The sequence below is a fragment of the Aulonocara sp. 'chitande type north' Nkhata Bay genome, linkage group LG23 (assembly GCF_057382095.1).
Source record: "Aulonocara sp. 'chitande type north' Nkhata Bay isolate Kocher_YH1m ecotype deep benthic linkage group LG23, A_spYH_male_GT1.1, whole genome shotgun sequence".
In the NCBI taxonomy this organism is placed as follows: domain Eukaryota; kingdom Metazoa; phylum Chordata; class Actinopteri; order Cichliformes; family Cichlidae; genus Aulonocara; species Aulonocara sp. 'chitande type north' Nkhata Bay.
In genome coordinates this window covers 50,987,431-51,000,522 of record NC_141365.1, presented here as the reverse complement: position 1 = coordinate 51,000,522, position 13,092 = coordinate 50,987,431, and the positions used below count along the sequence as shown (strand labels likewise).

At 43.3% G+C, this 13,092-nt stretch overlaps 1 protein-coding gene across 8 annotated transcripts in view; it reads right to left on the bottom strand.

Annotated features, from left to right (window-relative positions):
• dmd (dystrophin) overlaps window positions 1-13,092 on the bottom strand; it is a 298,892-nt gene that overhangs the window by 22,038 nt on the left and 263,762 nt on the right. For all 8 annotated transcript variants that reach the window (XM_086282547.1, XM_086282544.1, XM_086282546.1 and 5 more), the window contains 8 exons: window positions 6,660-6,721; window positions 6,316-6,390; window positions 2,924-3,125; window positions 2,740-2,825; window positions 2,425-2,582; window positions 1,605-1,771; window positions 309-420; window positions 75-211 (listed from right to left, as the gene is read on the bottom strand). In XM_086282547.1, the coding sequence (XP_086138673.1) occupies window positions 75-211; window positions 309-420; window positions 1,605-1,771; window positions 2,425-2,582; window positions 2,740-2,825; window positions 2,924-3,125; window positions 6,316-6,390; window positions 6,660-6,721 (999 nt within the window). The remainder of the gene's footprint in view (window positions 1-74; window positions 212-308; window positions 421-1,604; window positions 1,772-2,424; window positions 2,583-2,739; window positions 2,826-2,923; window positions 3,126-6,315; window positions 6,391-6,659; window positions 6,722-13,092) is intronic.

Here is a 13,092-nt window from a genome sequence, read left to right as displayed (position 1 = left end):
GAAAGCATAATGCCAATGAGATGTCCTCACTAAGATATTAAAAGTGTGTCTCTGTGTGTGTTTGAAAGCCTCACGTTTCCATGTTGTCTCCTTCCAGGATGGTCTGGACGGGCAGGTAGCCCATCCGTGGGTGTTTGGCGAAGTAGCGCTTGGTCCTGAATTTGTTCTTCAGCACCTTGGCAAAGTCCCGGACGTCCTCTCCTGATGTCGTCTGAGAGAGAGGTAGGACACAAAGATGACATCGTTACCTCCGTAGGAAGAAGCAGACACACACATGCCGTATCAGAACAGATTACTTCTTCACATACCGGGGTGCAGTACTCGACCATGGGGTACTGCATCTTGTGCCCCTTTGCAACACGGCCAGAGAAAAAGCAGCTTTGACAGATGTCATAGTTGAAATGTTTTAGGCTCCGATATCTGGGGGGAAAGAACAGGAGAGAAAAACAAGTGTAAATGAAAGAGAGGAGAGGAGATGAAGAAGCCAGTGGGAAAAAAAGAGAAGGCAAGGGGATCAATACAAGGAGGTAATTTATAGCTCTGCTCTCTCCGAGGTGAGAGAAGTTCAAATTCTTTCAGCCCATGGCCCCAGTGACACATTTATTCTCTGCCTTTGGAAGTCTGTTTAAATTGATCACCGCTCCTGACAAAAGTCAGGGTTAGCCTCCAACAGCATCAGCACCGTGCTTATAGGTCTAAACCTTTGCTATGTAGAATATGTCTCTTATTTCTTACTTACTTTCTATATCCCAAAATTAGTTACTTCACATGCACACAAGGTTAAATACAACCTGTAGGGACACTATTTGAGATGACATTGGATCTTACAGCCATTTTTAGCTGTGAAACCTTGTTCCCAGACCTCCCACTTGGACTTTTGTCGAATGAAAAGTAACACGTGGGCAGTATAGTGGGGGGGGGATATTTTCTCCTTGAGATATTTCCTCTCAAAGCAAGAAAGAAGAAGCACTGACAGACTAGTTTCAGGTTTATCCGTCTCAAACTGAGCGCTTCAACGCTTGATTTAAGATATTTGTCACTTATGTAAAGTCTAGATATTATTTTTTATTTCAAGAAATCTTACCAAGTGTAACTTTCTGCACTTGATTGTAATCTATACTCCATAGTTATTTTCTCAAATAAGTACTTCTTCAAACTGGTCTCTTTAGCTTCCAGACATTTAGGAGCAGATGATGCTGTCCCAACTCAGAGACACGGAGCTGCCATCAGATCCAAAATGAACTAAGATTTTTCTTAAACATTTCTCAGTTTGGACATTTTATATGTTTTCTATTTACGGTTTTGATCTGAAACTAATTTTATTCTATTTATATTTACTTTGTACAGGGCAGCCCAAGATTTATAGAATTGTGTTTGGATGAATGCAACTTGTAAGGTTTTGGGTCTTAAATGAAACCATTTGAATATTTTTAGTATTTCAGATTTGCTGATGTGAGCGGGTTCTGGACCTGAGACTAAGAATGCCAAGACTCACAGTCATGGCATTCTTAGTCTATATACACACATGAGTCTTTAATACTATGAGAATTCTTTGCATTGTAAAACAGATTGCAATACTGCAGCAACTGTTAAAATGCACCGACCTGAAGCCGATGATTGGACATTCCTTGCAGATGTTGCACTTGGCCTGGTGTTTGGCGGTCTCTGCAGCAGCGACACGATGAAGGACAGGTAGCCACACCATGGACTGAGGCTCCAGGCGCATCCAGTCCAGGAACATGGTGGCCTCAAGCTCAGGCTTGTTGTTGGCCTGAAATAACAACATGACAGGTTACGGTGTTACAGTTTTTTCTCAGAAATCTGGAAAAGAAGAAAAGAAAAGTGGCCCTAATCCTCTTCCGTAAGCGTCCACAAGTTTCAAGATTTCATTTTCAAATTTTGTGTGATCCCATAACAGCTCGAGCTGATTACATTTTTATCCAACGTCAAAGGCAAGGTCACAACAAATGTAAAGGAAGAAAAGAAAATTGGAAACGACAGCAACTCAGCCATGATATGGTCGAGGAGGGTCAGCTGACGTTGAGGCGCGTTAGTGTGCAGAGGTCGCCAACTTTCTGCAGTCAACAGCTAAAAACCGTACATGTGACCTTCAGATTAGCTCATAACAGTACATAGAGAGCTTGGAATGGGTTGTAATCCTGAGCTACACCCACACATTTGCGATGGCTGTAGAGCAGGACGAGCAGCCATCTGCTAATCAGGTTGGTGATTCGATCCCTGGCTTCACCAGTCTGAATGCCAAATATCTCTGGACAAGATACTACCCCAAGTTGCTCTCCCATGCATCCATTGTAGTGTGAATGTGTGTGAATGTTACTGTGGTATTAAGTGGTATTGAGCACTTAAAGCATAGTAAAAAGCGCTGTGTGAATGTGTGAATGAGGCAAGCCTCACGAAACGTACAAACTGAAAGCAGCTGCGGACGGAGGGCTCAATGTTGGAGCCGCCGAAGGAGGCGACCTCGCCAAGTTGTCGGGGGATCTGAATGGAGTCGTGCAGAAGGAGCCCCAGTCGACGTTGGTCACAGAATCCCGTCGCACTGGCAACCTGCCGGAACAGGACTAGAGAGGACGAGGCAGAGAAAATACGAGAGGTCGGAAAAAGGAGAGAAAGTCCACACGAGGATTTTCCTTTTTTATGATTTTATTTGTGAGATGAAATATAAGTACTTATTATTAGGACACAACAATGGCAGAAAAACATTGCACATTGACTTACATCTGTATTTATCCTCCAAATGAGCCTTGCAGAGTGAGATGATGCCAGTTTTGAATGACAGAGATCTGATCTTTCCGGTGCGACCGCTGCCAACCAACAAAAAGAGACGGTTTAGAGCACGCTGGATCTGAATCATCCGAGAAACACTACGTGTTTAAGCGCTCGCTCAGGGTGCTGCACGTACGTGTCGTAGACGTTAAGCAGCCAGTTGAGGCACATGTCAACGCAGAGCGGGACACTGACCAAGTGGGAGTGGTTCTGCTCAAGTCGCTGGTAGAGGCTCGTGAGACAGGCGACCAGCTGAGAGATGTCCAGCAGCTGCTCGTTCTGCTTCAAACCGTGCTGGTCAAATATCTCACAAGCTGCCGGCATGCTCAACAGGTCCACTAAACACAAGACACACAGGCAGGGGCACGGTTAGTCAGTACACACACATCTATGGGCGTCTTCCAGCCTGAGTCAGCTCAGACCTCCATGTCCAACGTTTCCTGGAGACTGCTGCCTGTCTCGAGCAACGGTAAGGTGTCCCATTAGCATCTTTATCGAGTGTTTTTCTATCTATGGTTTTACTGCATTAGCAGTGTGTTTGGGATGATGCTGATCATGCTGAGATATGTCAGAATTTAGGCCAGTTGTTGCTTTCAAATCACCTTGTTGGTGCAAAAACACTATTTTGTGTATTTCTAACATTGTTATCGTTGGTACTTTTTGTCACTTCAACTAAAGAATTGAAACAAATTGTGTTTTTGAGCAACTGACATTTTAAGCCAACAGCTCTTTGGGAATCACCCTGTTGGTGATTATACCAGTCAAACTGTTAACTTTGGCATGTTTGACAGAATTAACCAGTTGCTGCTGATGCTAGTAAGAAAGTACCTAAAAATAGTAAAGATAGATCACTGTTATTTGTCTCAACAAGTCTGTTATGTGTGAACAATCTTCGTTGACCCTTGGGTTAGGTTTGAAAAATTAATCTGTGTGTCTTCAACCTGGCTCAGCAAACAACACCAAAGCAAATACAGGTGAAAAGTGCAGATGGACTAAAAAGGGGGAGAAGATACACATGCCAATTTAGAAAGAAAACTTTGCAAGATCCCAGAAAGCCTGAAAAATTACATCTCAAACCCACTTTAAAAAAATACAAGAAGGTTTGGCTCCTTGGAAGCAAAAGATAAAGAAATGAGGAAAGAAGAAAGAAATGAGCAGTGGCTCAAACCTGCTACACAGCGCTGCACTTGGTGTGGAATGCATACAAAACAGCTAGCAGCAAGGCACGAGCTATGTATCTGTTTACTGTTTAATAAGAGTTCACAGTGAGCCACGCTGTTTATCACAACAATGTTCACAACAATGTGAAGAAAAATAAACTGAGCCAATATGACATGTTTGTTAATACAGAGACACACATGTTAATGTGATCCTGGTCTCCCACTCAGAGACACAGGTCTCCCACTCAGAGACACAGGTCTCCCAGTGTCCAGCATTCAGAGGCTGCCTGAGGACTCATGTGAGAGAAAACCTGCTCACACAGACATGTAGAGCCAAACACTGTCAATAAGGCCTCTGAATGTTCTGAAGACAGTTAAACCTGTCAGGTAGTGATGTCCAGCAGGTGCAGCTCCATGAACACGCACAGCTGTGGATTCCAGCTGCTTCGTAGTTCTGCAAACTTTGACAGAGTCGAGCTTTTCAGTTCAATCAGCTGCATTTCGATGTCCTCTGTGTCCAGCAGGTTAAAGAGAGACAAATCCAGCTGCTCATTAAAGCTTCTGGTTTGATCTGTCTCGAGTCTACGGTTGTATCTGTGTATCTCCGTGGTGCTGATGCTGCGCTGAGCGGACAGCTGCTGAAGCTTTTGAAGAGTCGGAATGTGGAAATTTCAACATCGCTTGAAAAAACTGTGAGCTAGCAACGTCGCTCTCACCGGTAGGCAAAGTTTTAGCCAGTTACAAGTTGAATGTGGCAGTTGGGGTTGTTGGCTAAGAGACCGTCATTAAGAAGCGGCACAACTAATGTGTCTACGCGAGCTAATTTGCGATGTGCAGCAGTGGTGGCCCGGCCATTTTTAAAAAAAAATCCACTTTCTGCGTGTCGTGACATCAGTTAACCCTTCGCATGCTGCGGCACGAGTGCCCGGGGTTGCGACCCCAGCATTATGCTATTATAAACATAGTAAAAGCTTTAAAAACATGTGTCACACTGACCATGAGAATGCGAGTGAGAAAGGAAACCATTCATTGTATCATTGTGGTCACTGGACTGCTTCAGTCATGTTAGTTCACTTGACTGCAATTTGCAACTATAGCCAGAAATGGCTCCAATCTTCTGTAGCTGTCGCCATGCTCTGTTAGCACATGGTGTTGACACATGATTACGCGCTGTGGGTCAGCTCACTGTCACAAACATGCAATCTGTTTTTTTAAGCTAGCATCCCATCAATATTTATTGACATGAATACTCGTGAAATGTACAACTGTGCTTAGGCTCTAAAGTTCGGTGAATGTATCTCGCCTTGCCAGAGGTGACAACAATACCAGCTACACTAATTCAGCTGTATCAATCCAGGGGGTCAGTGTGGACATTGTGGAGGACTGTAAATACCTTGGAGTACACTTGGACAATAAACTGGACTGGGCTAAAAACACCACAGCACTTTACAGGAAGAGCCAGGGGTGTCTCTTTTTTCTGAGGCGACTGAGGTCCTTCAACATCTGTCGGACAATGCTCAGGATTTTCTATGAGTCTGTTGTGGTCAGTGCGATCCTCTATGCTGTTGCATGCTGGGACAGCAGGTTGAGGGTTACAGATGCCAACAGACTAAATAAACTGATCTGCAAGGCCGGTAATGTTGTGGGGATGCAGCTGGACTCCCTTAAGGTGGTGTTGGAGAGGCGGATGTTGTCCAAGATAAAGACAATGTTGGATAACACCTCCCACCCACTCCATGACGTGCTGGCTAGCCACAGGAGCACGTTCAGTGAGAGACTGAGACTACCCATGATGCACCACTGAACGACACAGGAAGTCATTCCTGCCTGTGGCTCCCTGTACAACTGCTCCACCTAACACACTGTGAACACTGCAATAGCTACACCCTCTTGCACTCTCTCTTTTCTACTCAGTCATGTTGCTGTCAATATTCTTGATATTTATAATCACCTCTGTTAATCCTTGATGTTTATTATTGAGCGATTTGTATATATCGTGCTATTTATTAAATTTGTAAATCTGTAACAGATAGTCTAGTCTGTTACTGCACTGGAGCAACTGTAACCCACATAATTCCCTGAGGGATTAATAAAGTATTCTGATTCTGATACACTTAAATTACAAACAGCTTGCATTCTGTAGAATAAACACTCACATGGACACACAGGCCGAGTCAGAGAGTAAAAGAGTAATAGTGCAGAGAAGGTCAAGACAAAATTCAGAGAGAGCAGAAAGAGAAGGAGGTGTGGGAGGGTATCAACACAACAACAGACACACTTGTGTTGGGAGGAAAGGACTTAAACCCAGAGGCAAAGTCCCTGTGTGACACAGATGCAGGAGAAGTGTACAGACAGAAAGTGTACTTACAGCAGAGAGCCTTCTGCAAGCGTCTGAGCTTCATGGCTGTGCGGTAGGCTGAGAACCGAACATTGTTCAGATCGGCTAGAGAAAGGAATACGAGGAAGAGAGCATTAGTTTTATCAGTGTTTTCACTTCAGCCAGTAGTGCTTCTTCAGTTCAGTTCTATGTCTATAACAGCCACCTCGAAGGTGCTTAGTACGGCAGAAATCCTACAGTAACACAGAGAATCAGACGACCCCCAATGACCAAGTATCTTTTTCCATCTTCTCCAGTATGTGGATCATGTGGCACCTGTTTCAAAGACTTTAGTCAAAAAGAGCAAAAACGTCCATAAGCAGGAAGTTTCTCACCCAAAGACTGGTAGAGCTCAGCCATCTTGGGATGGTCCCAGCATGTTGTCTGGGTCTGATGGCTAGAAGGGGACAGAGAGGCAACACATGAGTGAAATGCACATCAGCCATCACAAAGAAGTGTTGGTTAGGCTGACGTACCAGCCTATATTCAGAGGCTACATGTAAAGAGCAGTGATTTCAAGGTTTATGCATAATACAGTATTCACTAAGTAACAATTACACCCACAAGTTCTTTTAATCCAAGTATGGAGACACGCAGTCTTGAACACAAAAAATGATGATCGCGCTCGTTTGGTTTTGATGTCGTGTTGTCAAAGCCACTGTGACAGAACAGGTTCACAGACAACACCGTCCCACATAATGTTTTTATTTCACTGTAAAAGCCTTTTCATTGGAAAAGTAAGGAGTGTGCTTTTTTAAGCCTGCACGGTCGCCCAACCAAAGCACGTTTTCCAGGTGAAACTCATCTTCTGCTTCTTCATGTGCACCAAGCAGATGACGAAGCCTAAATAAATCTGACTGAGCCCAGTAATAAAGACATATAGCAGTGTGTATATAGTTAAATAGTGCTGTGAGTGGTACATTTACATGCAAGAAGATGGGAAATCCTTTGAGAGGAACAAAAAATAAACCTCAGTAAATGAGTTGGATTCATTTGAACAAAATTAAAAACATGAATTTATACTCCTCTCGCTATCATAATATTCAAAAAGAACAAAGCGCAGCATCTTCATCTCCGCTGTGTCAGGAAAGGACGACACAGCCAGAACGAGCTAAATGGTTGCTGTGTCATTCGCCCCTCGTGACTGCCACTTCAAAGAGGCTCTGCTCTGTGTGTGTTTGTGTGCTGAAGATAAACAGACTGACGCACATTTGTGTGACTTCAGAAAACAATGAGTGATATGTGTGGTGTGTAGAAGAAGAACAATATGATATCTAAAGGATTTGCATGTCCATCACTGTATCTGCCTTCTGAAGGGTATAATAATGAACTAATTCAACGTTTATCTGAAACTTTCATACTTGGTGAAATGAAAAACTGGCCATGCAACCTTTTCAGTGTCACAGAGCTCAATGTGATCGCCAGACACAAAGAAACGGGCCGACAAAATTCAGATAAAGACAAAAGAAATGGAGGCTACCAACGACACCTGGTCAGAAATGAGCAGCTGGGCTGAGCAGGAACATAAATGGACAAACTTAAGTCAGGTCCTTCTCATGCAAGTTTACATGGTGCTAAATTCTGCAGGAATATTAGGAATGTGTGATCTTATCCCAAAGTTAACACAAAGCTTCCATCTCTCCATCCATGCTCATGATTACATTCATTTAACTCATTACTTTTCATTTTTTAATGACACTGTGATCCGTTTTTAAACTGATCCTTTCAGTTTTAAATACTTTTAACGATAACCAGTAAACAGTCACTGACTCTGTCATGGTCCGTGGCTCTGTGTCTGAGGAGTGTGTGGGATGCCCGGTGGCCACACCCCCGGGCTGGGCCATCACGCCTGCATCCCATTCCAGGCGCCAGGAGGACTATTTAACCCTGCGCTGACGGCTGCTCCACGCCAGTCCGTTAGTCACCCTCAGTGGTTACTAGGCTCCCTGCAAAGCTTTGTATATATCTAAGTGTTACATGAACTGTGTTAACTCTGCCTCCGTGTGCCCAGGTTGCTACGTTTTGTATCTGCCATCTGCCCGTCCTCCTGCCTGCTCGGATCTCTAAGTGCACCATCCGCCCTCGTCCCTGCCTCCTCTGATTCGCTTTCCACGGACACGCTTCCCCCATCTCGAGCCCCACGGTGAGGCTCTGATCGTAAGAATTGCTACAGCCCTGTTTAGTAACGTCCCTCATTCTCCCTGCTCAGTAGTAATCTTCTCCTCCTTCTCTTGCAGCCTCCCACGGTCCTGATTACGGCTTCTCTGTGTAATTTGTCTTCCCGGTTTCCTTCAGTTCTGCCATTTTGCTTCCTTGGTTGTTCCGGGTCAGCTTTTGTTAAAACAATAAAATGTGTACTTGCTCGCATTGAGTCTGTTTTTGGATCCCGCTTGTGTGCACGAACTGCGGTTCATGACAGCGTCGATCCCCAGCTCCTCCAACCACCCCCCCTACAGTCCTTGCACACTTGTGCACCTTGTAGAAAACAGTTTTGTTTGATAAAGAAAGAAAACAGAGGAGCTGAAAAACTAGGCGAGAACAAGAAGAGGAAAACTACAAATTGTCCCACCAATATGTGTTAAATTAACTAAGACGTTAGCTGTTAGCACCGTCAACAGTAGTACCAGCAACAAGTAGTAACAGGTCGCTGGATACTAGTCATCAGTTAAGCGAGCTGTGGAGAAATGCAGGGGGAGGGACAGCAGCCCCAACCACTCAGCGAGAAAGACAGAGGGTGTAATTAACGTGGTAAGAACATCGATGGAGGGAAAGATTTCATTAAGTAAAATAATTGACTACAAAAATTGTTCATCAAATAAACTGAAAAATGTACATTCATGTTGTATTTGTATGCATAAACTATTATTATATAACTTAATTTGTTTCATTTATACATTTCTTTTCTTTTGCACTTTACCATTGCTTTGAGAAATTGCACAAATTTATTGACTGGACCATCTGGGCTCTTCAGACCGATCATGATGGGCCAGGACTGGGAACCGATCCATTTACCAGCTAAAAGACCAACTGTGATTCAGCTCCACGTGTTCTTAGCAGAATCAATACGATATGTACAAATAAGCGACTTGTGGCTGTCACACAAGAAATAACATTTGATATAATATCTTGGGACAATTTATATTTCACATGCTAACATGACAGGCAGCTAGGTTACGTAGCACTATGTGGCAACAAGTGCAAGAACGTGTGTGAGTTCTTGGGGATCTCTGTCATAAACCTACCTGTAACTAAATCACAGCTATCGAGGGTTGGAGGTCTTATTTGATGACATGATATTCTTCTACTGAAGTCCAAACAGCAGACTTAAGTAGAGAAGCCTGCAGTACCTGAGAGCGTGCATCACGCCATCATTGCCATTTTCCTCACAGGTTTGCACAGCATGACTTCTATAGCCAAACTGTCAACACATCTTCCTGTCACAATCTGAGGGACGACATTCAACGTGATCTGAGATGTGGTGCAATGTCTGTACAGCTTTTCTAGAATTTCATTAACAGTCTGTCCAGCAAACCTCACGTGCATCTGACAAAACCACCTGTTATTAGGTTCACAGAGCAAACAAACTTTCACAATGGCATTTCTTCACTCCTACAACATACCAGCCAGAACACTGGGTTCATAGTTCACAATGCCTCAGAACACTAGGGCAGAAACAAAGCTGCAGTGTGTAGGAAAGGCTAAGGAAAAGACCGCACAAAACTCCGGTCATTAGCCTTTTCCTCACAAATGCCAGGTTTGTTGTGAACAAAACGGATGAGCTGAGGCTACAGTTGGAAGACAATAGACTCACTGAGGACTGTTGCGCTTTGATAATCTTTATCCTGCATTACCTGATGCAGTTGTGAAGCTAACGAGTCATATCCTACACCGCTTAAACTGAAACCAGAACTCACGAAAACAATGACGTGGAGATATCTGCATTTATATTCATGAAAAATCAGCCAATAATACTTAAGACTGCAGTCAGTCGCTGCCCTCCACACTTAGAATATTTGACAGTTAAATGCAGACCCCTTGTCCTCCACTGTGGGATCACAGCAGTGATCAGGATAGCTGAGTATTTGACAAATACTAAAGCTAACTTGGTCCTTAGCCTCCTACATGTTGCCATTAGTAGCTGAATATACCCAGAAGCAGCACACATAATAGCTGGGAACATCAGTCTTTTAGTGCGCCCCAAATTCCATCAGCATTTTAACTGTTACACACGGGAAAAACACACGGGATAAAGTCCAAAGATTAAGCATATACAGGGCCATACAAACAGCTCACCTGGGCCAGTTGGACCAAAGTAAAGAAAACCGCTGCCCTCTACTTCAAAAACTGTTAAAACGTTGCCTGATGGTTCCTCCTCTCAGCTGCAAAACTGTTTTGAGAATACAGACTGGAGTATCGATGAATCTCAGGACCTGGATGAGGACACTGCATCCGTACTCTTCTACATCAAGCATGTCACAACCTTGTGCAGCGGCACAGCACACAGTGAAGAGACACAACGGTCCTCCAAGACCATGGTGCTACATATGACATATAACAGACAATCAACACAAATTGCACAAAAAACCCCAAAACAAAGACAGTGCAACAGCATGATACAGACACAAGACCGTGCAGACGCAACAGAAATGTGCAAAAGACTGAGTACTGTGCAAAAAAAGTCATTTGGTGTATGAAGGCGTGCGTGTATGTGTCAGTCCAAGCACTAACTGTGTATGCCCACCAAATATATTGAATGACAAAAACGGTCAGGACCTTGCTGAGAAACAAAAACACTGCTTTCAGGCCTGCTGAGGTGTGCAGTACAGTCCAGGCAAACCCGGAAATGGGAATGAGACAGGGCAAGCTGGATTATACAAATACAATTGAGGACAACCTCTGCAGCAATAACTTGAGGATGGTGCGGCCAAAATATCACTAAAAACCCAGACCTTAGGGCTGCTCGATTATGGCAAAAATGATAATCACGATTATTTTCACTGAAATTGAGATCTCGATTATTTGACAATATTTATTTAACCCTTTAAGACCTACTACAGAACCAAGTCCGCCAGAGCTTATATTATTTTTTTACATGTTGTAGTGCCATTTATGGGAGCATTTCAAGTTGCTATACAACTGTTATAGCCCATATTTTAATAATATGTATGCATTAAGTCCATAGTAACTACATTAATTGCAAAAAAGTGCAATAAACTACAAAAAAATTGAAAATCGTTTTTGGTTTTTTTACATATATTTCTACTTGGAGAAATTTAAGAGGTTTATCCCTCAAAACTTTAAATACAAAAAAGTTGCAAAAATAGTTTACAACAACAGGAAATTTATTTTGAGTGTCTTCATAGTTTTATTTTGGAGATACAGCAATTTTTATATACTGCAGGAAAAACAAAAACAATCCTATGATGCAAATTTGCAAAGAAAACAGCAGGTGCATCAAAATAAAATATTTCCAGCAGTGCAATTCGAGTTCTAAGCATCCCAGAAACTATTCAGAAAAGTCAAACATGACCAGTATAGGCTTTTAAGGCCTACAAGTAAAAAAAAACTACATTTTCCGCGAAAATGACGTCACTTCCGGTTTCGGCCAGGAAATGGCGGACATGCGACAGTTCGCGCTGACGTCTGTTTCACTGTGGGAAGTGTTACGAACAGCTGATCGGATCGGCAAAGCGTGTTTCTGGAATATTATGTTTTTGTTCCTGCAAGAGCTTTTTATGCAATTTTTGCAAAGCTTTATGTGGAAGGAAACCGTGACCGAGGACAAGCTGATGGCATCAGATGTAAGTACAACTCCTCCGGTTTCATATGCAAAACAAATATTGTGCTAGCTTACACGGTTCAGGTTCTACAGGGATTTAAAAATAGTTACACAAAACGGAGCGTGCTGCTCTGACCGGCTTTAAAGGGTTAACAATGACTTTAAAAAATAATATAAAATAGTGTGCAACACCACTGAAGTTTGTTTTTTAACCTCTCTTTTCAACCAGCGGCAGTCACTCTCCTCTCCAAATAACTTCTGCTTAGCTTTCCGAGCTTCCCTCGGGTCCTCTTAATCAGCGGTCTCCAACCTTTTTGCGCCACGGACGGTTTATGCCTGACAATATTTTCACGGACCGGCCTTTAAGGTGTCGCGGATAAATGAGGGAGGGGCTAATAATCGGCTCCGTCATTTTTAATGATCGTTGAAAGCCCAGACCTGATGGTAATGCTGTGTTGGCAAAGAAGCTGAACTGCTTATTCGCCTGCAAACAAAAACAACAACAACAACAAAAAACCCCACACCTCCGGCCAACACCTGCTACATCTTTACAGTGGAGGAGCATGACCTGATATTAGCAGCAGTGAACCCCAGAAAAGCAGCAGGACCTGAATGTGTCAGTAGTGAGGTGCTGAGTTCTGTGTAGACCAACTCACAGGCGCCTTTACAAAAGTATTCATCCTGTTCTTAGCATCGTCCCATTCTGCTTGAAGTCCTCAAACATGCCTGAATGATATCCATCCAGTGGCTCTCACTCCAGTCATTATGAAGTGTTTAGAAACTGTTCAGAAGTCGCATCATTCAAGGTCTTCCACCCACAGGTGACTCCCACAATTTCTGGACACAACTGTGGTCTGTCTGGAACACAAGGACGGCCGTGCCAGACTTATTTTCATTGGCTTTAGCTCGACATTCAGCACACAGTCATCTCTAACGGACTGCTAACAAAACTAATCAGTCTTCGCCATCTGGATTTAAGGACTTCATCA